Source organism: Varanus komodoensis, unplaced genomic scaffold (assembly GCF_004798865.1).
Source record: "Varanus komodoensis strain SLA01 unplaced genomic scaffold, ASM479886v1 scaffold63, whole genome shotgun sequence".
Lineage (NCBI taxonomy): Eukaryota > Metazoa > Chordata > Lepidosauria > Squamata > Varanidae > Varanus > Varanus komodoensis.
Window position 1 is genome coordinate 1,150,854 of NW_025336259.1, and position 22,634 is coordinate 1,173,487.

Sequence of the window (22,634 nt, forward strand, 5' to 3'; positions counted from 1 at the left end):
GGAAGGAGGCGAATAGATAAGACACAACAAAAATAGTCTTACTAACAAAGCCGGGCATTTGTATGAGGCACTTCATTTGTGGGACCCATAGAGCTGTGAACACGCTCATTTACAAAGAAGGTTTTTCGGGAGGGAGTTGCAGTCATTCTCAGATAATCAGGGAGTCTGTAGATATGTGCCAAGACCCTTTCAAAGATGCTTTCTCTCCCCCTCCCCACTGACACTGGGGGTGCTTTAACGAGAACCTTTCTTTGGTTTCCATTTAAACATCAGTTCAGTGCATGGGAGAAGCGCTAAATTCTAGCACAGCTGCTGCGATAGTTGGCTTTTCTACACAGGGCGAGGAATTCTTGGGAGTCTTTGTGCAAGTTTTTGCTCCGTGTGTGAACTGTTAACAGAAGAATACATTATCCTGCAGCGTCTTTTAGAGGCATTTAAGTAAAAAGGATACTTTGAATGTCCAAGAACTGAAAAACTAAGCCATGAAAATTCAGATTCAGAATGAGAAAGTGAACATGCAAGGCAGTAAATTCAACTGAGTTCAGAGAAGTCTGTGAACTATAAATCATGCATATTTTCTACCTATCAAGAAGAGTTTGATCGAAATGTAGGTCTTGAAGTGGTAAACTGCAAAGAAGCTGCACATCTTCTCTCTTGAAAGCAACGGCTGAGATGTTTTGTTGTACTTTGCAGTACAATGCTTGTTTCTGTTGAGAGTTTTATCTTCCTTTTTTGTTAGTGATGTGCTCAACAAGATAAGAGGTGGACTTTTTTTCTTTAGTCTGACCAATTCCTCTTTCAAATTCTTACACCCTAATGAAAAATAGGGGAGCAATTGAACCTTCTTGTGAATAAGTTTTCAAGAATTCATTCCAAACCTTCAGGTTGTATCCAACTTTACTGCATAAATAAATATCCACCCAAAATTTCTGTCTTCCTGTGAGAAGGCTGCTCCCCCTTAAACAATCTACAGGAGCTAGACATATCCCCAAAGTTTTCGGGAACATTTGGGAAACTTCTCTGGGCACCACTACAAAATGGCTCCCAGGGAGGATGTGGCTAGTCACACAGGTTGCCCTGGTGGCCTGGCTAGTTGAAAGAGCGGGCGAGAAATAGCAACGCACGAGCTGGGGAAAGAGGGTAGCAAGCTGGAAGCAGAGAGAAACGGCAATGTAAAGAGGCAGGTGAGAGAAGGCGCCAGGCCCAGGGCCGGAAAGCCGGAGAACAAGGGAGAGAAGGCAAGGAAAGGGTAATGTAGGACAGAAATAGAGAGGGAAGGGGCTGGGTAGAGAGAAGTGGCAGTCAGATTCTTGGGATCCTCTCAAAAGGGGGTTCTTCTGGGTGATGGGGATTATTTGACTGGAACACACAGCCATATGTCCCAGTCAAAAGCCACCCGCTGCCCAGCGAATGGAGGCCGGGTGCTCTCTGCACTTCCCCAGGAACCCAGAGGCTCAGAACAAAGTATAAAATACGCACCCAACCCTAACCCTTCAGTTCCTTGCCTGAGAGTGGCATAACCCACCCCCCCTCAAAAAAAACCCCACTGTTTTGTGCAATGATCCCTTACCTCTTTGGTTTCTCTTGTCAGTTTGTCTTTTGACAACTGTAAAGGGAAACCAAAAAGGGGGGTTCACAGTTGGAACCAGCTCCAGGACGCTGGTCCCGCTGAGGCCTCAAATCCCAGCAGTTGAATAACTTTGCGCAAGATGTTTAAAACCTGAAATGCACTCCTTTTTTGGCACAGGGTTTTAAAGGATTTTTTCCCCCCAGAATGGTTTTGCAACCATACATGAGCCCTTCAAGGTGCTGCTGGGATACTTCGAAGAGGCCGTCTATGGCTGTCGAAACAAGGATTGAAAAAACTGACTTGTCAGGTGGTTTTCACAATCTTCTGAAAACCAGATTGAAAAAGAAAAGGCCGCAGTGATCCCAAAGGGGCTTGTGGTTGCCACTTCCAGCTGTTCCCAGCTGCTGCGTGGGCACCCTTGTGGGTGGCTGGCGCTCACTGCTCCCTGGGAGCCCCACGCAAGTGTGGCAGGGGGTTTTCGCCACTCTCGCCAAGGGACCCGTGGCCGGTTCCCCGTGTCCATGGTGGACTCTGCCATGCAGGTGTAGCTGACGCTGCAGAGCAACCCGTCCTGGATACAGCCGTGCCTAGAAGAGCCCGCGGGTTACTGGTGGCTTGTGAGCCTTGAACAAGCCACCCTGGGGCAATCGGTCCAGGTTCCCGTGACAGGACAGCCCATAATGAGTTGCCACGACATGCTGTCCCAGTTGTGGCATTCCCAGAAAGAGGCACTGTGATTCTTGCATGGAAGTGAGAGTTCTGCTCTGCTTTGAAAGGCCAAGGGTTTTTGGCGTTGTTTCTTGAAGCACCTCACAGCGCTTTACTGTAAGCCAGGCTGGGAGCTTTGAGGCCGAAAGCGAATCTATAATTAGTGCAGCTTTTTGGACTCCTGCTTGTCCAGTCAGGCCAAAGTGGGGGAGGGCTTGTTTTCCTCCTCTTGGAATGAATTGGAGCTGGAATTGCGATCCAGTGACACACACTGGCAGCATTTTTGCAAACGCACGTCCCTGCTGGCATCTAGCAACTAGCACTGCAACGTATCTGAGTGTGCAGCCCACACAAAACAGGGCGATTTCACAACTGTCTGGGATTCTTGTGTCTAGCGGGCTGTGTGGGGAAGACACTCTTCCCTCTGCCAGCGGAGAAGCTGGAAGAGGTTAAGGGTCAGCCATACCAAAGTCCTCCTAGACCGCGGTGCCTGTTTCTGGCTGTTTGTAGGATCTGCAAGCAGCCAGTTGCAATCAGACACTCTAGCAAAACCCGATACCCGCAGAATGAATTGGACTGAGATACAGGCATGGCATACGCCCCTGGAACAACCAGCATGCTGCCAAGGAGTCTTATGCCACCGCCAAGACTAGCAAATCGCTTATTTGTTAAGTTGCCACAACAGCCTTTGCTGGTGTTGGTGTACTTGACTAATCGCGCAAGTCCTGCTGCAGAGCAAGCCCTGTTTCAGAGTTAGGCCAGATTGTCGGCTGCCGCTGGCACTCAGGGGCATGTTCGAAAGGCGATGCGCTCAAAACCATCAGGCACCTGTTAGAGCATAACATTTCCAAACAGTGTTCAGGCAAACATTGTATTTGCGACCCATCTAATTTTGAGGGGAGAAGAAATCTGTCGGCACCTACATTTTCCTTTACAAGAGCGAATGGGGTGCAGTGATACAGAAGCAAGTACAGAGACCGGCCGCGGGTTTACGTTGCTCCTTGAATGTGTTACTGGATGCCTGTGCCGCCAGAAGGCCAGAGGGCAGTTTATGAGTTTCAAAACCATGATGAAGCCGGGAAGACCCAAAGTGCAATTTAGTTCTAAAATATCGGTGAGGGAGTGATGTCTGAGAGCCTAAACAGCCCTTTGTCTGCTGCTGAAAAGATAAAAATGCAGGTGCCAGGCGGGCCTCCTTTGTGAGGGAGCTGTACAAGCAGGGCAGCGCCACTAACAAGGCCCAGTTCCAAAAGAGCAGGTGCAGGGAACCACGGCCGCTTAGGAGAGAGGTCGGGATGTCTCCATAGAAGACTGGAGCAGTTCTTCTGCAGTTGCAATTCATAGGTGAATATAGGTTGAAGGCTTAGACCGAATAGCTCTTTGAAAGCCTTTGCTCATTCTCTTATTCTCCGGTAGAGATCAAGCACTGGTCTCAGGAGTTACCTGAAGTGAGTAAGAGGCTGAGGCATTACGCTTCTGTTCTGGAGCACATTTTATGTGGACTTGTACAAGATAATCTGATGAAAGAAGGGGGAAGGCGCCAGCCGTAACCGTGAGGAAGACTGCTGCCTGCCCGCCTTGTAAGGCCACACCGTCATCAAAGAGAGGAGCTCCTGCTTTCGGGACGACGCGTCCTTCCTATCGATGTCTTTCTGATAAACCCGCCTTTGTTTTTCTGACTTGCAGGATCCTGGGGTTGAACGCACATCCCTTTCACGCAGCCCACCCAGAGCATCCCTGCTGCAGCTTTAATGTCCATTGCAAGGCCTGTTTGTCTGTCATTGGGCCATTCTCACTGGCCTGGTTCCCGTGGCTGGCGCATTGGTGCGCAAGCCACGCGCAACTCAGCCATGGCATGTGCTTGTCATTTGCTGCTGCTTACCTTGGCGTCTGTGGGGGGGGGGGGGGGGGGGGGGGGCAAGAAACCTTTCTTGGTGAAATGCATGGGCTAGTTGGGTAAGTAGTGAAGGCCTATGTGAAATCATACTGCTTTTTGTCTTTCCTGTGTTCGCCGATTTGTGGTTGGGTATAAAACGAAGACCCTCTGGAAGTATGGCTAAAGTCTCTTATGCTTTAGCACCACCTCAAATTGCCTGGGTGCCAGAGGCATTTTATTTGTCGTGTGTACAGCTCTTCTGCTTCTGAAATTGGCTCGACTTTAGCACACTTCAAGACTCTTTGCATGAAAGAGAATCTGGGTCCAACTATGCAGCCGCCTCTAAAAAAATAAAAAATGTATCTAGCTTTTGAAAAGTCATAAAAAGCAAATTGCTCTGGTTTCACATGTTCGCCCCTCAGTTCCATGGCTCCTGGTCAAAGAGCGGGGGGGGGCGGTTGTCTTGCTTTGCCAATTTTCATGTAACAAGATGCTGGAGAAAGCCATTTCGCAAATGTCCTTCAGCTCCCTTCCAAGAAAGCATGTTCAGGGGGCGTCGTAACAAGGACAGTGTTGGATGGGGAGGGATTGTGTCCCAAAAAATCCTCCCATTCACTTTCTTCTTCTTCTTTGTGTTTGTTTCAGAGCCGACAACTGGAATCGGAGACTGGGACGACAGAAGAGCACAGTCTGAACAAGGAGGCCCGAAAATGGGCCACGCGTGTTGCGCGGGAGCACAAAAACATCATTCACAGTCAGCGGGTAGGTTGGAAATCGTTAGTCCTGGCAGCAGAGAAAGGGGTGTCTCCAGTCCTCCGGCCGCTCACTGTAGGCAGTCAGGCCGGGGCAAGAGGCCTGCGTTACTTGGCTGGAAATCTGCAAGGCCGCGGTCCCAACAGAATTCTGTTCTCTCGTGCGGGGGCTTGGGGGTGGCGCCGCAGGGCTTCCGCTTTCTCTGAAGCACCACTGCGTGGTTAGCCAACATTTAGACTGGCAATGCACATGCGCTTCCATTCTCTCCCCAGTCTGATCCCCACCCTCCTCTCAGCCCTTCTCCAGCCCTCTTCTGCCCCTCTCCATCTCCATGCTAGGAAATAGCTTGGGGGTGCCATGGTGGGCCACAGGTCCAGAAGACGCTGCAAGTGTCGGGCCAGGCCAGGCGCACTCACGCACGCCTGACATGTGAAGCCATGGCTTTTCCCCCCCATTTCCCTTTTGCACCTTCCTGGAGCAGGAATTACATTTTTCCCGTCAGCACAATATGCGCGACTTTATTTTTATTTATCGCTGTTAGATTTTCTGGGCAAGAGGCCCAGGCACTCCACATGTCTAAGCAACTGCAAATCTCCAGAACAAAGTGTTCTTCCTGGGACTCCCTTCCTTCTCTCTTCTCCCTCAAGGGGGAAGAAAAGCTTTGTTCTCTTTCTCACAGCTCAAGGCACTGCTCTTGATAAGCAGAAACAGCTGAGGGAAATGTCTGAGCTCGCCAAAGGGTCACATGCTGTCCCGTCTGAAGGGCAAACGCCACATTTCCCAGTGGTTTGCGTGTGGGCCAGCTCCGTGTGGCCAGCATTGGCGCGGTCGCTGTTGTCACATGCTGCCGTGAACGAGGGCTGGAATGGAAACCCAGTCGCAGAGCCCTGCATTTAAGCATAAAAGCATAAAGTAAGCGGCACAGCGGCAGGCAACCGTCTGCCACATGAGGGACCGCCACTGAGTCCGGGGAGTCTCCCTGTTTTCTCCTTCGGACTGAAACAGGGTGGTTTCTCTGACTGCGTCCATACAGAGTTTCAGCTGTTGGACAGCATAGAAATGGAATAATCCAATGTCTGGGGGGACTCCCGCTCACCCAGCTGGAGTAAAGTGGTTGCTTAGAACAGTTATTCCGTAAGCGGTGGGTTTTAAAGCACACCGACCTCTTCCCCTTTGTTGATGGCAGACTCTTGAGGAATTGGAGTGCCACGGGCCTGTGGTGTCTGAGCAGAGCCGAGCAGAACTGGAGCAAAAGATGGATGAAGCCCGGGAGAACATCCGCCAAGCTGAGGTGAGCACCGAGCAGCTGGCGTGCCGTCGCAGCTGGGAGTGGCAGCACAGCTTTCAGCAGCTGCTCCGGCGTCTTGCCTCGATGGTGCATTTTACGCACACGAGGGCTATTTGGGGCAAACATCCTTTCGTTGCTGTATGCTTCCAGATTGCTTAAAGGCACATTGATGAGTTAGCAAGCCTTGTTTATGTTGGTAGAGAAGTAGAATGTGGAGCCACGAAAGAAGAGGCAGTTCCCTTTTTAAACTAGGCAGTTCTATATAGAAGTCGGCAGTCATTGAGTCAAGAAATCAACTGGCCACAACAGGAACCAATTTCTTTCCTGAAAGGGTTGTGCTAATTTCAGGAAGGAGAAACCTCTTATTATACTTGGAATGCAACTTCCCGGGTAGTTTTGACAATCCAAAATATGAGCTACCTTCAGTAGCCAAGTAAACCATGGTCAACATGACCAGGACCTGACCAGTGGTTCCCGTGACTGATGTCCAGTAGAAACAAGCAAAGTTAGAACAAAGTTGGTTTGTTCCACTTGCCATAAATAAGATTAACCAAGTTTAAGGTTTGGCAACACATTCCCGGCCTCCTCTTTATTGTGCCAGGGGATGGAAGGAGTGTTCAGAACCCTGGGGTTTTGCAAAAGGTCGCTTGCTGGGGGTTCTGCAAGAGATCATGAATATATATAAAATGAACATCTTTTTTCACATTCACCCATGTGTGTTTATAACACACACACACACACACACGATATTGCCTGAGGAGCCCTCCCACTTGGCACAGCTGCCTAGAAAGTGGGAGGCAGCCCAGAGGGAGTCCCCATCCGTGAGGGAAGGGAAGGGGCTGGGGGGGGGGAGCACATCCAGCCTCAGGCTCAGGGGGAGCAGTGATTCCACGTGCCCAGCTTTGAGCACCCAGCGGCAGCCCTTGTTGCACGTGCTCCTTTCCTCACCCCCCCCCCCCGGGATTTCCACTGAGGTGAAGGGCCCCGGCTGGGAAGGCGTGGTGGGCCACTGGGGGGGCCTCCGCGGCAGAGGTGGCCTGTCCCTGGGGCGCAGTGCCGGGACAAAGGAGGAGGCGGGGCTGCCCTCGTGCCTTCGGCGGCCAGGGGGCCTTTCTGCTCTGGATTGTGAAGCAGTTCTTCCGGCGGCAGGGCCACACATCACAGTCGTGCTTGCTTATTTGTTTATTTCAAAATGTGTATGCTGCTCACTGATCCGAAGGGATTCTCTAGGTGGCTTACAGTACAATACTAAAAACGCAGCAATAAAACCAGACATACAATAAAAAAACAACAATTGGACATCATAATTACACCAGGTGCAGGACAGCGGACGCCAGGATAAGTTGCACGTTTCAGATCCGTTCTTTGAAGCATTCAGGGAAAAGAAATGCCTTTGCCTGTGCTGAGACGAGAACAAGGTTGGCGCCAGGCGGATTTCTTTGGGGCGCTTGTTCATGGCTGAGGGGCAGCCACCGGAAAGGCCCCTCTGCATCCAAACGCTGGTTGCACCCTGGGCACGCGCAGCCCATGGCCATCTGAGCCAGGCCTGGGTTTTACCAAGAAATGTTGCGCTTTGCAGAATGGTGCCTTGCCATCCTTTTCATGTGCCACAACCATCATATGTCGATGCATGTGTGTGTGTTTCAGACATTTGGCGTTAGCTTATTCTTGCTGCTGCCTTCACATTTTGTGTGGTTTGCAGCATATAGTAATGGTGAGAGAGTCTATTTTGGGGAGGAAATAAGAAAATCAGTGAGAAAATAAAATCACGCTTTCCAAACAGCAGGACACCTTCTGCTGTCATGCGACGTCGTGCAGAAAACCTTTGTGTGGGAGGAGAGTGAAAACACCAGTGGATGCATATTCTTAGTGAGAAGATGAGCAGAGTTTTGCTGGGCGAGAGCTGTGGTTCATCTAATTCAGCATCTTCCCAAGAGCTGTCAGCTCTTGATGCTTCCGGGAAGCTCACAAAGGGGGCACAAAGCCCCCACTTCATCTTTGTTCCCAGGAATGGGTTTCCCCGGGCCTTGAACCTCGAGGGTCCCTGTGCCTTTGATGGGTACCTCAAATATGCACTGCTCCAGACCTGTCCATGATGAAGGGAAAAAGCAGTTCCAGTGGAAACGTCTTGGAATGATTCCGCAATACCAGTTCATTGATAAATAATGTGGAAAATGTAGCATTAACACAGTGGCCCGGATTCCACAATCCACAGAGCCCACCCTGACTAATTCACGACACGGTTGGCACCGTTTGCATATCCAGCATCTGCCCGCGGCCTGTTGGCATTAGCAAATCGGGGGGTCTGCAACAGCCCTCCCCACGGTCTGTGGTTGGGTCCTGTGTCTAAACTGCACGTCGCCCACAGACCCAAGGTTACCCCGGCAAGTCGCAGCCGGCCATCTGCAATCCAGAACGACTGCGCGACCATGCCGCATCCTGCCTTGGCTTAAATGGGCCATGGTGAGCTGCTGGGTCGTTTGAACTGGCCCCCTGAACGCTGGCCACAAGCACGGCGCCTGCCTCTGTTCAGGGCATCACTGGCTTTTATCTCTTCTGCAGATGTTGGTTTCTAGGGCAGCCCGTTTTTGTTGACACGTAGTTTGAATTTTGGCAGCTTGCCTTCCGTGTATGAAGCTGAAAATACAACTTGCTGAAAACCCGTCTTTGTGTTCTACTAACCGGGTTTTCACCAGAGCTGTCGCAATTTGTCTACTTAAGTGTGAAACAGGTAAATATTTGTACATGGAAATTACTGTAAGATTGCGAAAGTCCACAACCTGAAAAAGAAGTAGTATTGAATGTGAAGCTTTTATTTTTACACTGCCTCCATCTGTGTAAATTGCTCAAAAATAATGAAATACCTTTTCCCTTAAGTATTTTACTTCCTACAATACAGTGCTCATGCAAATGTACTTAATAGAATGGTATTTTCAGAAGTTACATTTCCTGCTAGCTCATCTGTGTCAGCTGGAAAATTCTGGACCTTTTTCCTTTTAAAGAGATTATCCTTGTCAGCTGAGTCCACATGCTCAAGGGACATAAACAATTCAGTATCTTTGAAACAATGCAAATATACAGTAACATTTCCCCCCCAAAAAGGGGGGCTGCATCCATTGACTTGCATCTTAATAAAAGCATTTCAGTCCAATTAGAATAGAAGCCAACCAAAACGGGAACAATTTGCAACCTTTCCTGGAAGCAGCCAAATTGCTGCTACCTCATGCATTATGGGCAGTTATGTCCGAGACTTAGGGCTGTGATTATAAAGCTCCGTCTTTAGCCTTCTGACAGAAGGGATATGAATCCAGGCCTGATTTGATTAACATACTTGGCATGAAGACCAGCCTTGGATGCAGCCTCTAAGGCAAGCCCCTGCTTGGGATTGCAAACCAGCATAGTTGGGGTTCTGGGAAGTTTAACCCAAAACAGATTTTCTGCCTACAAAGGGAAGCATTTGGGTTCTCTTGAAGAAGGGGTTCTTTTGTCTTTTTGCGTTAGCCTTTCCCAACGTGGTGTCCTCCAGATCCGATGGAGTGCTGCTTCCCCAGCAAGTATAAGGAAGGCTGGATTTATGTCAGTAGGCTCGATTTAAGTCTATGGGTTTTTAAAATTACTTTGACCTGGTATATTTGGTATGCGAGAAAGGTCACTCGACAAAGCGAGCCCCTCTGTGTTTAGTGGAACTTGCTCTCTAAGATGCGTGCGAAGGATTTCACCCTGAAGGAAGCTCAGATCTAAGATGGTGCTTTGCAAATGCGCCAGAGAGCTTGAGAAAATGTAAGGCTGATCTTTGGTTCCGGAAGTGCTAACCCGGCAGTTCTTCTTTCACAAGCTTTCCCTTCAGGAAAACGCGTGTGTTCTGCTCTGTGAAAGATTCTCTTATTCGATGCTTAGAGGAAACATTAGGCTAACTGGGTCAGCTGTTAACCTAGGTTTACTGTGTTGATGTTACGGTAAATTCCTACCTGTGATGACTTTTAACATCTGAATTTGAATGTTGACTTCCTCTCAATTTTAGATCCACTACAACCATCATAATAATATCTACTAAGTGATAGTTCATTCTGGCCAGGGGAATGTTGTCAGTTAATTTTGTTTTTAATAACTTCAAAAAAATGAACAGCCCTGCTTTGGTTCCTGATCTTGCTTGTAGTCCTCTTTGCAGCTTTGCAACCTATAAAATCACTGAGACTTTCCAGCTTTGGGATAATAGCTTCCCTTTTCGAAATATGCCCCATCACAAATCTGCCTGACGGGGCAGCTCCCACAGACTTCAGTTTCACATCCGTGCTCCTGTAGAACTTAGAATATTGCAGTCTGACCCGCTGGGACCGGAGTTTTTAGCATTAGGTTTTCATACCGCACTTGGGTTGTTGTGTTATGTTAGTCGCAAGATTTTGGTTTTCCGCAGAAGTTGATCAAGGGTTTGGGTAGCTAAACTCCTGGCAAGTCATGCATGTTTCCTAGGCACGCAAGAGGGGGCCTTCTACATAGTCAGGTCATTTGAGTATAACCAATACCATCTCTCAGTGGTAGTCTCGGATTTCAGACAACCCTGCCAGGGTCTGCCCGCCACGAAACATGAGTGCAGAGCGGGGGTTGGGGGGGGGGCAGCTCTTGCATGTTAAGGCTCTGCCCAGTTCAGAGCAGGAAGAGGACTTGGCCATTTCAGCGTTAGCTTGGGAAGATGCTCAGGCAGAGCATCCTTCCTCAGAAGGAGAAGAAGACATTTCAGACCTGGGGGACCCAATGGAAAAGCCGTTTCTTGAGCCAGCCAGGAGAAGATAAACAAGTGGACCAGTTTCAAAGGGCCTGGCCTTCCCAGCAGCTGCCCCTCCAGCAGCAGGAGTCAGCCGTACCTCCGGAAGGCAGGGAAGTGTCAACTTGGATTCAGCTGTTTGCGTGGGCAGACGCTTCTCCTGCCTCTCAAGGAGAGCGCGGCTTTGTCTCGACGAAAGGGCCGTGCTTCTAAATTTCATCTGGGTCTCCTGGAGAGGAGAGGCCAGGCCAGGCCAGGCCAGGAGAGGCCTCCTTGCAACACCAGGGTCTTCCACTGTTGCTGGTCTTGCCCTGCAGTGCCTGAGCAGGCAGTGAACGAATTCTGCCGTCTGCGCAGAGCAAAGTCGGGACCATGGCAGCGCTCCGACTGAGTGGAATATGGGCCACGGACAGGTAGCAGGGAGGGTTCCACTGTCAGTTCAGAAGATGTGAAAGAAAATGTATTGCAAGTGGCGGGGAGGGCTGTAAATGAGGAAGAGTTCGAGGGAACATCTTTCTGCCAAATGTTCAGTTTTTGCTTGCACCGGAAGTTCCAGGACATGGAAGGACAAACCGGGCTTACTCGTCTCTTCCTTCGTGGAAAATTCAAAGTAGTTCCTCGTCCGGTCAGAAATGTTGCGTCTTGGTGGCCAGGCACAGGGCGTGATTCAGCTGAGGGCTGCTGCTTTTTGCTTGCTTTGTTTCTGAAGCCGAGCATTAACCCCTCGGTTGGAGACGTACCAGGCAAGGGCAGCTTAAAGCGCTTCATAACGCATCGCTCTGGCGCCCAGGTAGTTACACCAATTTTGTCTGGACCCTACTAACAGCACAGAAAGCTTTTTGATCAGGGTGCTGGTGCTTTCTTTTAAAGCCCGAATAGCCTTGGCCTACTTTAAGGGAGCAGCTGCCCTTGCAGGATTCTTCTCATCCTCTTAGATCCGGGGGTGCAGCTGTGGTCCCCCAGTTCGGCAGCTGTGGTCTGCCAGAGGGTAGGGCAGGGCTCTCCCTGCGGCCGCGTCCATGCTCTGGAATGCCCTTCCCAGCGAGATGTGTGAGCGGCTTGTCTGCTGGCCTTCTGGGTTTCTCTGGAGATTTCTTTCTGTAAGAAGACATTCCTTCACTGCTCGCTTCCTTTCAGAATTCCAGCTGCTGAGGCTGCAGCTTATGCCAGTGGAATTTACCTCTTCGTACTTGTTTTAAGCCGATAAACTGTGCTTTTATTTTTTTTGCAAGTTAGAGGCAGGGGAGGGAAGCTGCTGAGAGCTGCCCAGAGTTTAAGGTAGGGTGGTGGGTAGGTGAGGATTTAACTCCAGCCTCTGATCAGCTACTTACTGTCTCTTCAGTTGGAGCCTCTACATTTTGTTAAGCACTGGGGGCAAGCCACGTGTGAGCGTGCGTATATACAGATTTACTCACACGTGCACACCCTGTGGTATGAGAGAGGCTTTTGTCTTACACTGGAAGACTTCTCTGGAAATACTGCCTGTGAGAGATGGCATCCGTGGCACGTCTTGAATCATTAATCTGATGGTTTAAGGTTAACCAGCACAGCATGAGTGTCTGTAACACGGAAACCCATTCCTGGTCACTTGGCTTGCTCTTTCCCACAGAAATCCTGCACTGACCTGTTACTCCCTGCATCCTCCCTCCTCACTGCTAAATCTAGATGTAACATTTTTGGCATCGCATCTTTCCCTGCTTTTGGGGTTGCTGCTCCTGTCCAAAAGCCATGCTTGTCACTGTTGCATCTTTCAAGCGGGGGGCAGTGAAACGGAACCCTTTTCCCCTTGGCTCGAGGGCGTTGCGCTCAGTGCGCCTGCTTCCCACGGAGTGTTTATGCAACGCTGGAGAGCTTCCCAGAGTCATTCCCGTGCCGAACTCATCACGTGGAAAGAGTGCTCCCTGTTTTTGGGACACGGGGCTGCCAAGCGGCTCGCCGAATCAACAGCACACCTGTAACCCTTACGCAGGCACGGCACGGCCGTGCATACCATCTGGGTTTGAGCGTCTCTCCTAAGCCCTTGAAGGCTGCACACCGTTGCTGTGAATTGGGCCTGGAAGTCCAGGTACCCCAGGAGGAGAGCAACACGTGCACCAGAGCTGCCGGCCTCCCTCCTCACCGTTCTCCAACTGAAATTGTAAGCTGTGTTTGTACCCATCTGCTCGCTCATCAGCAGTAAATTCATGCCCATTCCTCACTTTATGCTTTGCGGGCTAACAATTTAAACTGCCATCCAGTTGTAACAGCTTATCCGCCATGTTTTCAATGTTTGAACAGTAAATCAAAATTACCGATTTGCAAAACTTTGCAAAATTCCCCACCGTCCCCGTTTGAAACCACTGAATGGCTTCCCTTTGAAAAGGAGTCGTCATCGTCGTCATCAGCCTAGCCCTCAAGGTGATAAATGGACTGTAATAAATACTTTGCAGCATCCAGCAAGGGAAGAACGCTGAGGTTTTTTTCCATTTAGTCCTTTACGTACAGGTTGACCCAAAGTGGTGCAGCACAGGAAAGTGTACGTTGCAGGAAGCATTCAGGTTGCGACGTCCAGCTGTGGGAGCCCTTCTGGGTGCCCCTTAGGCAGCATCCCTGCGGGATTTGCAGGGTGAAGGGCAGGGGGCGTGTTTCGCAGGGGGTCGTGCCATTCACTGGGATAAGCAGTGCGGTGATTACGATAATGCATGAACACGAGCTGTTCGTTTTGGGGCTCAAAAAGCCAGTCATGTGGGCTCTGAGCCGTCAGTGCTTTGCAGTCGTGCTCCTTGAGCCTGCGATCCTGCCTTACCTGGCCGTTGGTCTCTGGCTTTCCCAGCCCTGCTTTGAAGTTCACTGGGGAGGCCGCAGCCCAACTTAGTACCCCGATGCAAAGCGAGTGCTGTTTGGCTGATCTGCTGCCCCAGCAAACTCCAAAGAACAGGCTTCTGAGCTTATGCCCTTTTCTGTATGTTTGCACACAGCGAGGTTGTGCAAAAGATGTTTTGAGAGCTACGATTTATTTAAAGAGCACTTAAAATTGAATGGCAGCTGCTAGTAAGTGATTACTTCTGTCCAAAGGATAGTTAGGGTCATGAAATTCCAGGCCTCTGGAAATCAGTTTTCTCTCCTGATTCACAAGGCCATTCTGAAGAGACTGCAGAATTAAATGTATATCATTCTAAGCATGATATTAATACCACCTCCCCAGAAATTTATCCAAGTGGCAGAAGGATCCCAGTAACGTTGGTTTTTTGTTTTTTTTGTTTTTTTGTCATCTCAGATAATAAAGCTGAAAGCCGAAGCTCGACTGGACCTCTTGAAACAGATCGGGGTTTCAGTGGATACGTGGCTGAAAAGCGCCATGAACCAGGTGATGGAGGAGCTGGAGAATGAGCGCTGGGCAGGGCTGACTACGGCGGCCAGTAATGGCTCTTCGCATCTGGTGCAGGTTCGGTTCTGTAACCTTCTCTGAATTGTCAGCGGCACCTGGTCGTCAAGGTCGTGTGCCATCGGGTGGCCCCCAACTTCAGGCGCTTCTCTGCATGAGCACCCCCCGCCACCCAATTTCCTGTCCTTGGCAGCCTGCTCAGCTCTTGTCAACTCCTATTTAAGACTGTTTAACTGTGGATTATCAGCAGATGTTTTTCATTTCAGTCCAGCATTGGGATGGGTGCATGTTCTGAATCCGAACAAAAGCTCAGGCCACACCTAAAGCAGGAAAGATGAAAGACGGCGAGGCCAAAATGCCCAGTTGCCAATTAACCATTTCTGGGGGCGGGGGGGGAAGAGTCTTGTGACATCTTAAAACCAACACATTTATTCTGACATGAGTGTTTATGAATGGTAGAGTGTAGAGTGAGCCAGAGAGAGGCAGCCTGTGCCCTCCAGGCATTTGGAAGAACAGTGCCCATAATTACTCATCACTGGCTGTGCTAACTGGGGCTTATGTGAGATGTAATCCAGGACATCTGGAGGGCACCTGACTACCAACCCCTGGAACCGACTGCCATTCACAGAAGTTTGTTTCAGCATGAATGTGCTCGCCTTTAAAGTGCAGTTGATACTTCAATAAGTAATTCTCATCCTGCTTGGGCTGGCTGCACGAGGATTCCCAACTGAGAGTAAAGGGGCAGAGCACGAAAGAGCCCCGTATGGCTTTAAACTTCCGGTTGGACTTGCATTGATAGGTCTGAATGTTTCGCTCTCTGCTGTTTTCAAGAGGCATTTTGGTCAGGGTTTTCCACTGCCTCTGTAATGTCTTTGCAGCTCAGTAGATGCTGCCCTTCTGTACTTCAATTGCTGTTGGGATATTAGGCGATAACTGATTATTATATATGTTGTTGAAATAGAGATAGTGCATTATGCAGGCCATTTGACGGGGCGTGATGGCACACGAGGAGTTAATTAATTCGCCCACAGTTTGCCGGGATGAGCTGCCTGCGAGCTCACCACATGCTGCGAGCGATGTCCGGAGGGTGCCGACAGGACGCATGAGCCCAGGCCGAAGCGTCGCTTTGCCCCAAGGCAGCTCGTCGGCCTGGGCTCACACGTCACGCCGACGCATCTGGTTGTGGTGAGCAGAGCTTGCTCACAGAGACCCCGGGCGGGCGGGTCTGCCATGGACCTCGGGCCAGGCAGCCTGTGATTTGGCCACCATGATGAGCAAACCGGATTATCATTTGGCCAACTTGATCTGTATTGAAAAGGTTGAAAACTTCCTTTTCGTTGCAGTTGATTTTTTGGCCTGGTGCTGATGGTGCAAGTGGAGGCAGAACTGCATGACAGGGGCTGAGCCACGTCGCCATGAGCTTCCACTGCTTGGGCTGACACGCAAGGGGGAAGGTGGGGGTCCCTCCCGCATAAGGGGGGAACCGCAGTCGCTGCTGGCAAGTAGTCAGTACAGAGCTGTGTTGGAGCGATTATTTGTGTTGGCGTGCCTCCACCTTCCTCTGCAAAACGCCTCGCTGTCTCAGCAGCAGCTGTACCAGGCGATCTGGAGCAGGACCAGACTCCACGCGTCTTCTCTGAGATAGGAACATAGAAACAGAGAAACAGAGCGAGGTGGAAGGGGTCTCCCGGGCCATCTAGTCTGACCCCCAGCTCCAGCCGGCTCCACTCACGACATGCCCACCATGTGGACGTCCAGCCTGTCCTTGAACACCCTCACCAATGGGGCCTCAGCCACCTCCCGTGGAAGCCCATTCCAGACCCTCGGGGTCCCAGTTGTCAGGAAGTGCTTCCTGGCATCCAAATGGAGCCTGGGTTCCCTGAGCTTTGCTCCATTGGAGCGCATCCTGCCCTCCTCTGCAGGGGAGAACAGGTCTCGACCCTCCTCCTTGTGACACCCCCTCACATAACCTGCATGTCGCCAACATGAGCTATAACCCCGATGTTATGAGTCCACGGGGGCATTGATGTAAAGTACCTTTTTTTGGTTAAGTTCAGTTTGAGTTGGGGAGAGCTGGACGGAGGGAGGGAGACTGGCGTTGTCCCCTCTCTTCCCAGCCTTGTTTCCGCAACATTTGGGCTCCTTTCTGGGACACATTGCAAGGGCTGGTGGGGGGGGGGGGGGGGGGCGATAGCAGCAGCAGGGGAAGGAGGAGGAGTGATCCCCGCATCAGAAGCTGAAGCAAACAGTCAAGCGTCCATAATAATTAGGACTTAGCAGCAATACCCATTTGACAGGCTGGAATAATTAAGAGCTGGCCAAGCTAGAGCTAGCACTTCGGTCAGCTTGTAAAATGTGTGTGTGGCACAAGCTGGAGCACTTAGGCTCCCCCCACGCTGTGAATTGGAAGGCAAGAAGAGCAGGGGGCACTTCCAAAGTTGTCAGTGCGGCCAAGGCTCGCGTTGTCCTGACGGCTTTGAGTGCTTTTCCTCCCTGTGCGGTTCGGAGCGCGCAGCACGAGGGCAAACCGCGACTGCGAGCCTCTGTGTGCAGAAGGCTGCTGGTCAAGCGCACGACAACCGAAGTCAGAGCTGCCCTCTCCAAGCTGGCGCTGTGCAGATTCGCTCCGCGGCAGCTCCCATGACCTCCAGCCAACGTAAAGCACCAAGTTCGGGGCTCTCAGGTAGCAAGGTGGGGGCGGGGGAGCTGCCCCCTGAAGCTCTGGGGAGGCTGTGCCAGTTGGAGCAGGCAGCAGTAGGTTTTGCGGGAAAGCTGGTCTCGCGCCTCCTGACCATCCCGTCTCGCACGGATGGGCTTCCTTTCTTATCCACTTCCAGAAACAGGGCACCCGGAAAGGGCTGTCCAACATTTTTGCATCCCCGTCTTTATCACCAGGAGGTTCTGGTGCAGCCTTGGTTAGTAGCTGCTTATCAGTCATGCTCTTCGCAGTCATCCTCCTTCCTGCCCTGGTGAGAAGACAGGGCTTGGTGCTTCCCCACAGTTCTAGCACTAGTGTTCTTGGGTTGGCACCTTGTTCTACCGTGGGGTCCAGAGGTATGTGTACTGTTGCATTTTTTGTTTGTTTGTTTTCTCTTTCTAACCCAAATTCTCTTCCAAGGAAAGCATCAGAATACTTGGCGCAAATATGCATGCTTGCGCTGTTTGTGTTACTCTGCTTTAAAATGCTGGTGTACTCATGGTTAGAAATGAGGTTTATTTAAGCAAGGACTGGGGCCACAGAAGAAATTTGAGAAGAAGTTGAGCATGTGGATGGTGGGTGCTCTGGAAACAAGATCGTGTGAAAAGGAAGAGGAACTTCCAAGGATCCTCCGCCACCGGGGGGAGCCCAGCCTTCGCATCTCCACCCCATGCACCATTCAAGCCAGTTGAAGCCAGCTCAGATGGATGGCAGGACCATTTTCTCCACCTAGAATATGTCCAGCTTCTGTGGCCATAAGTTATTTTAACTGAACCATGTCAGTTACGGCTTCCCTGTGCCTGGGCATTGTGCCACTCTCTGCTCCCCTGAGTTCAACGTGCGTCTTCTAAAGTGCAGGCTACACGTTACAAGGCAAACTTGCAGGTCTTCGCTCTATACAACACGGTTGAGGAGAACAGAAATACTTTTGAAGGAAACAGTTGGCAGGCCAGAGAAAGGACTGAACCCTGCCTACCAGTGCTCCTTCAGCACAAGTGTCTTCTTGGGATCCGAAGCCAGAAGTAAGCCTGGCAAAGGAGCAATGTTTGGGGTGGGGTTCATTTTCAGACAAGAACTGGGAGCAGGAGCATTTCGGGACTCCTGCCTACCCATCAGTCAAAAGCACCCCACAGTCCTCCTGCCTCTGCTGTCATGGGGATGATCTCATTCCAGCCTGATTTATTCATTTCATGTATGCCTCTGCTTTCCTCCAAGGACATGGCACTGAAGTTTAAAATAAAACTTTGGCTGTAAAGAGTGGACAAGAACATACTTAGAACCACAGTGTGACAGGACAAAAACAGCACCTAACCCACCCGTCCGGCTGATATGCCAGAGACCTGCTTGAATGGAAGAGGGCTTAAGCGCCTGCCAGTGGCCTCACCCTGAGTGGGGCTGTGAAGGAGCCCTAAAGGCTGCCGGATCGCTGCGCCTGGTGCCTGGCTGCTCTGGCCTGGTGGTTTTGTTTCCACAAAAAGTTACAGTCATTTCTATGAGATCCCCCTGTGGTGGCATTGTTGGATGTGGCCCTTATTGAAAGAAATAGGGCTTGCCAGCGAAATGCAAGTAAAAAAAGTAACCCCCACCTCCAAGGAGCAAGCAACCAACATTTTGGAAGGAAAAGAGAGGCAGAGGCAAGGAATGAGCGAACCTGCACTGAAGTATTTATTCCCATTGGGACGGACGCCCTCGGGCATTGGCCCTCCGGTGCAAGGAAGAGGAGCATGTCGTTCCTCCATGACGTGTTTTGCCCTCTTGGTTTATCTCTGTTCTTCCATCAATCCCCTGTTGTAAAACCGGGTCTCTGCCCAGCACTCCCCCTCCATGCAGCAAGTATGCCAACTCGTGGAACAGCTTCCATAGCGGGTGCTGCCCCCGATGACACGGCAGCTGCTGGGCTGCGGGAGGGAGAAATCCAGTTTCCCTGCTCGCCTTTGGCACTCCCCCTCAGGTGGGCAGTGCAGGTTGCCCTCGGTGGGCAAGCCGGAGGTGGCCAAAAGCTGGCCTGGCGCACTTTTTAGAGGAAAGGTTCCGGTTGCAGAATGGAAACGCCAAGCTCTGCGGTCCTTGCACTGCCTTCCATCCCTCGTTCTCTCTGCGGCGCACAGCGTGGCTGGGCACAGGCGCCTCTGTTTTCGTGGTATCTGTGTCTGTTAGCCCACTTGTCCGAAACCGCCCTTGACAGCTTTGCACCAAACAAATCCTAAATACAGGAACTGTGCTATGCAACTTGAAATAATCAGTATTTAGCCTGCTTTTCAAAGAAGCCGCTTCCGCATCAGAAGCCTGTGCATTGTACTCTGTGGTTTTCATGAACAGTGGTGGTTCCCTGTGCACTTCCTCATCTCCACACCCCCACATGCTTCTAGTTCACGGGAATTTCAGAGCAGGCACATCCAGCTTTCAGTTAAGCGAGTCACCAAAAACCACGGCCTTGTGTTACCAAAGTTTTCCTTCCCCATTATAAGCGATGGCAGCACCCTCATTCCGAAGCCAGCCTGCTGCTAGCCAGCCGGTTGTTTCCCAAGGTTTGTTCCAATATTCTCAAAAGCTCTGGAAGGAAATCGCTCTGTGCTGTGTTCAGTTCTTGTTCGTTAGCTATGCAGCCCGGCCTCGCGCGGTCGGGTGGCACCTCAGCTCATGGATTGGGAAAGCCGCATGGGGGAGTTCAGCCCTTCGCTGGCCTGCAGCCTCAGGCTTCCTGCACCTCCACGAAACATCGCCATCCAGCTGGGATGTATATTGCAAACTGAAAGAGAAGGCTCAACACCTGTTCAAGGATCCTGATCTGCATTCGATTCCATGCTCTTGTGCTTTTTTTGTAAAAAATAACCCGATCACATCTTTAAAGCAGCTTGTCCTGTGATCTTAAGGCAACGGCTGGGGAGTGGAAGGCACCGAAGGGGAAGCTGCAAGATCAGCTTCTCGTCTCCACTCGGCCGCAAAGTGCCTTGGATGACTCTGGAGCGCTGATTTGCAGCTTCATAGGAGGAGGGCTAGGAAAGCCCCCCCAGGTTCCTTCCTGTGGGCAATACATAAATCAGTGCCACCTTCCTGAAAGCAGCAGTGCAGCACAAGGCCTGTTACCCCACCTCGCTTTCCCTGTGCTAGGCAAGGAGCACCCAGGGATTCACCCCGGTTCATGGGTTTTTACCCCAGACAAGCGGGCGCATGATGGGAACGCTCATCCCACCTGCACTCTGCTTCCCTCTCAGTCCTCCACGTGGTACCCCAGGAGGCACCGTGGGGAGGAGTGAGTCTCCCCTCTCCGACAGCTGCAGTCGCAAGCCGAGCTCAGCTCACCGCGGCTGTCAGAAAGGCCCATGCCCTGCAACTCAGCAGAGGAGGCAAGGGAGGTGTCCGGAGGGCACCGCTGGAACAGAGGTGGGCTGCCTGCTCCATGCCCAAGCCATGGGCGGGGGATTGGGTGGGCTTCTGTGGGGAAGGGAACGGTGCCACTCAGCTGATTCCCCTGAAAATCACCTTCGTGGTCAGAATTATGGGCAACACTGGCGTGAGGAGCAGACAACTGGAATACCAAAAGGGGGGGGGGATGCAGGAATTGAGCCGTGACTGTTCTCACTGGGAAGCACTTGGTACACCCTGAGCCACATGCTGTCGCAAGCGCCTTTCCTCCCTCCAACAACCCCCGACCTCAAGCTGCTTCTCAGCAAACCGGTCCTCATTGTTTCTACACGTAAACCATCCAGTCACGCTTCTGCGAATGCGGAATGGGGTTTGTTGACCCCAACCTGGCACTTATTTCCCAAAACTCTCCCTATGAATCCACTTCTGACCCAGCCCATGGGGAAGGGTGCCGAGAAAGTGCGCACACCCTTTCTGCACACGCTTCTCGGCCGATCACACTTTTCGCCACCACTGCCGCCCAGCCACAGGGGCACTCTCTTGTTTTATATTGTTAATTTATAGTATTTTAATTGATTTATTTGTAAGCCGCCCCAAGGCTTCGGCGAATGGGGCGGCATAGAAATTTTAAAAGAAGAAAATTTTAAAAAGAAGAAGGGGAGCCGCGGATCTCCATGGAAGATCCCCCAGTCTCAAAAGCCCCTCCTGCTGCCTGTTCCTCCGTTCTGTTCCCAGACCCAGTCCCCACCCCTGCCCCCTTGTCTCCCCCTGAATTAGGCGCTGGTGCCTCCGCTCCCTGCTGAATCCCAGGGCCTTGAGCAAAGTCCTGCTTTTCAGTCCCCTCTAAATATTCCTCTCCTGAATCAGAATCTGAATCAGCAAAATTGGTGCAGGGCCCGTCTGGCAGAAGCACTTGCCCCCAGCACACCCTGTGGTTAGCAGCAGCCCCCTCGCGTTCTTTTCTGATGCGGGACTGGGCATGTCTCAGCAGTGATCCATCCAGGGTTTCTCTGCTTCCTTCTCCATCTACATACAAAAGCCCTTGTTTTTCTCCAGGAATAACCCACCTGTGGCATAATTGGAAGCACAAGTCACGCGGCCAGTGGGCTTCATGAACCGAAGCTGAAGAGTTCACAGGCCTGGCGGTTTGAGAGTGCCAGGGCTATGTTTCTGCCCCTCTGGTGCGGCCCATGGACCTTGCAGTGCCTCTCCGGCCTTGCAGGAATTGCCACTACCTGTGTCCCTTTTACCTGTGCTGATGCCACAGGTTGACTATCCATGGCGCAGTGCATTGATCTCTGTATTTAGAAGAAGGTATGCGCAAGAAGGTAATGATTGGCGTAGACGAGAGAAAACTCATCCGACTGATGCGTGGAGAAGGCTCGTTTGCACTGTTCGGTGAGGCCAGAACCATTTGGGCAGCGATGCCTGAGCGGCTGCTCCTTGACAAACCAGGCTGACGCCCAGCAGAAATGGAACCTTCGCCACCTTGGCTTTTGGCCGCTTCCTCAGCGATGGTCTTGATCGTAGGCTTTCCCTTAGTTCATCCAAGTGGCTCATTCTTTTCTAATCTCTCTCCCACTAGCTAAATGTTGATGTGGAACGGGAGGAAGGGGAAGAGCTGGAAGACGGCATGGACGCTTTTGACGACAGCAGTTCCAGTCCTTCTGGAACACTCAGAAATTACCCGTTGACCTGCAAAGTTGTTTATTCCTACAAGGTATGTTAAATATTGGGATCCTGCTTCTGAGCTTTAATGCTGATGGAATGACCTGTGGTGCATTCCAGGACAAAACTTGGTACTTGACTTCAAGGTGAATGTTTGACTTGCCCTCCCTTGGCACCCCTCGCAGCTGGAGTTAGAATGACGCTGTTGGTTTCAGAGTTTCGGGTTTGCAAATGCTGCTTGCTTCCAAGAAGCATGAAATGGGAGGTGGGTACGGAGGGAGCGTCGGTTGGCAAAAAGCTGCAATGATGTTGTTCCGTCTTTGCATGCAGGAGTGCGGCCATTGCTTAGGTTGGCTTTGAGACTTCTCCGCTCTGTAGGAGCAGGGGGACAGTGGGAACGGCCTGCCTCAGGCATCCCAAGGATCCTCCTGTTCTCCTGGTGGCTCCTCGGGATTTTCCTAGGAGCTTGAGGGAATTATCCATCACCAGTGTTTTCCTTTGACAGGGTCATTCTTCACTGTATTTTCAGATTTATTTATTTTTCTTTTGGTACGATAAATATTTTTACTGTATTTTATTGT

General features: G+C 51.1%; 1 protein-coding gene across 3 annotated transcripts in view; it reads left to right on the forward strand.

The window, feature by feature from the left end:
• Nucleotides 1–22,634, forward strand: part of FCHSD2 (FCH and double SH3 domains 2) — a 160,597-nt gene that overhangs the window by 127,118 nt on the left and 10,845 nt on the right. For all 3 annotated transcript variants that reach the window (XM_044450190.1, XM_044450188.1, XM_044450189.1), the window contains exons 11-14: nt 4,800–4,916; nt 6,094–6,198; nt 14,214–14,381; nt 21,971–22,105. In XM_044450190.1, the coding sequence (XP_044306125.1) occupies nt 4,800–4,916; nt 6,094–6,198; nt 14,214–14,381; nt 21,971–22,105 (525 nt within the window). The remainder of the gene's footprint in view (nt 1–4,799; nt 4,917–6,093; nt 6,199–14,213; nt 14,382–21,970; nt 22,106–22,634) is intronic.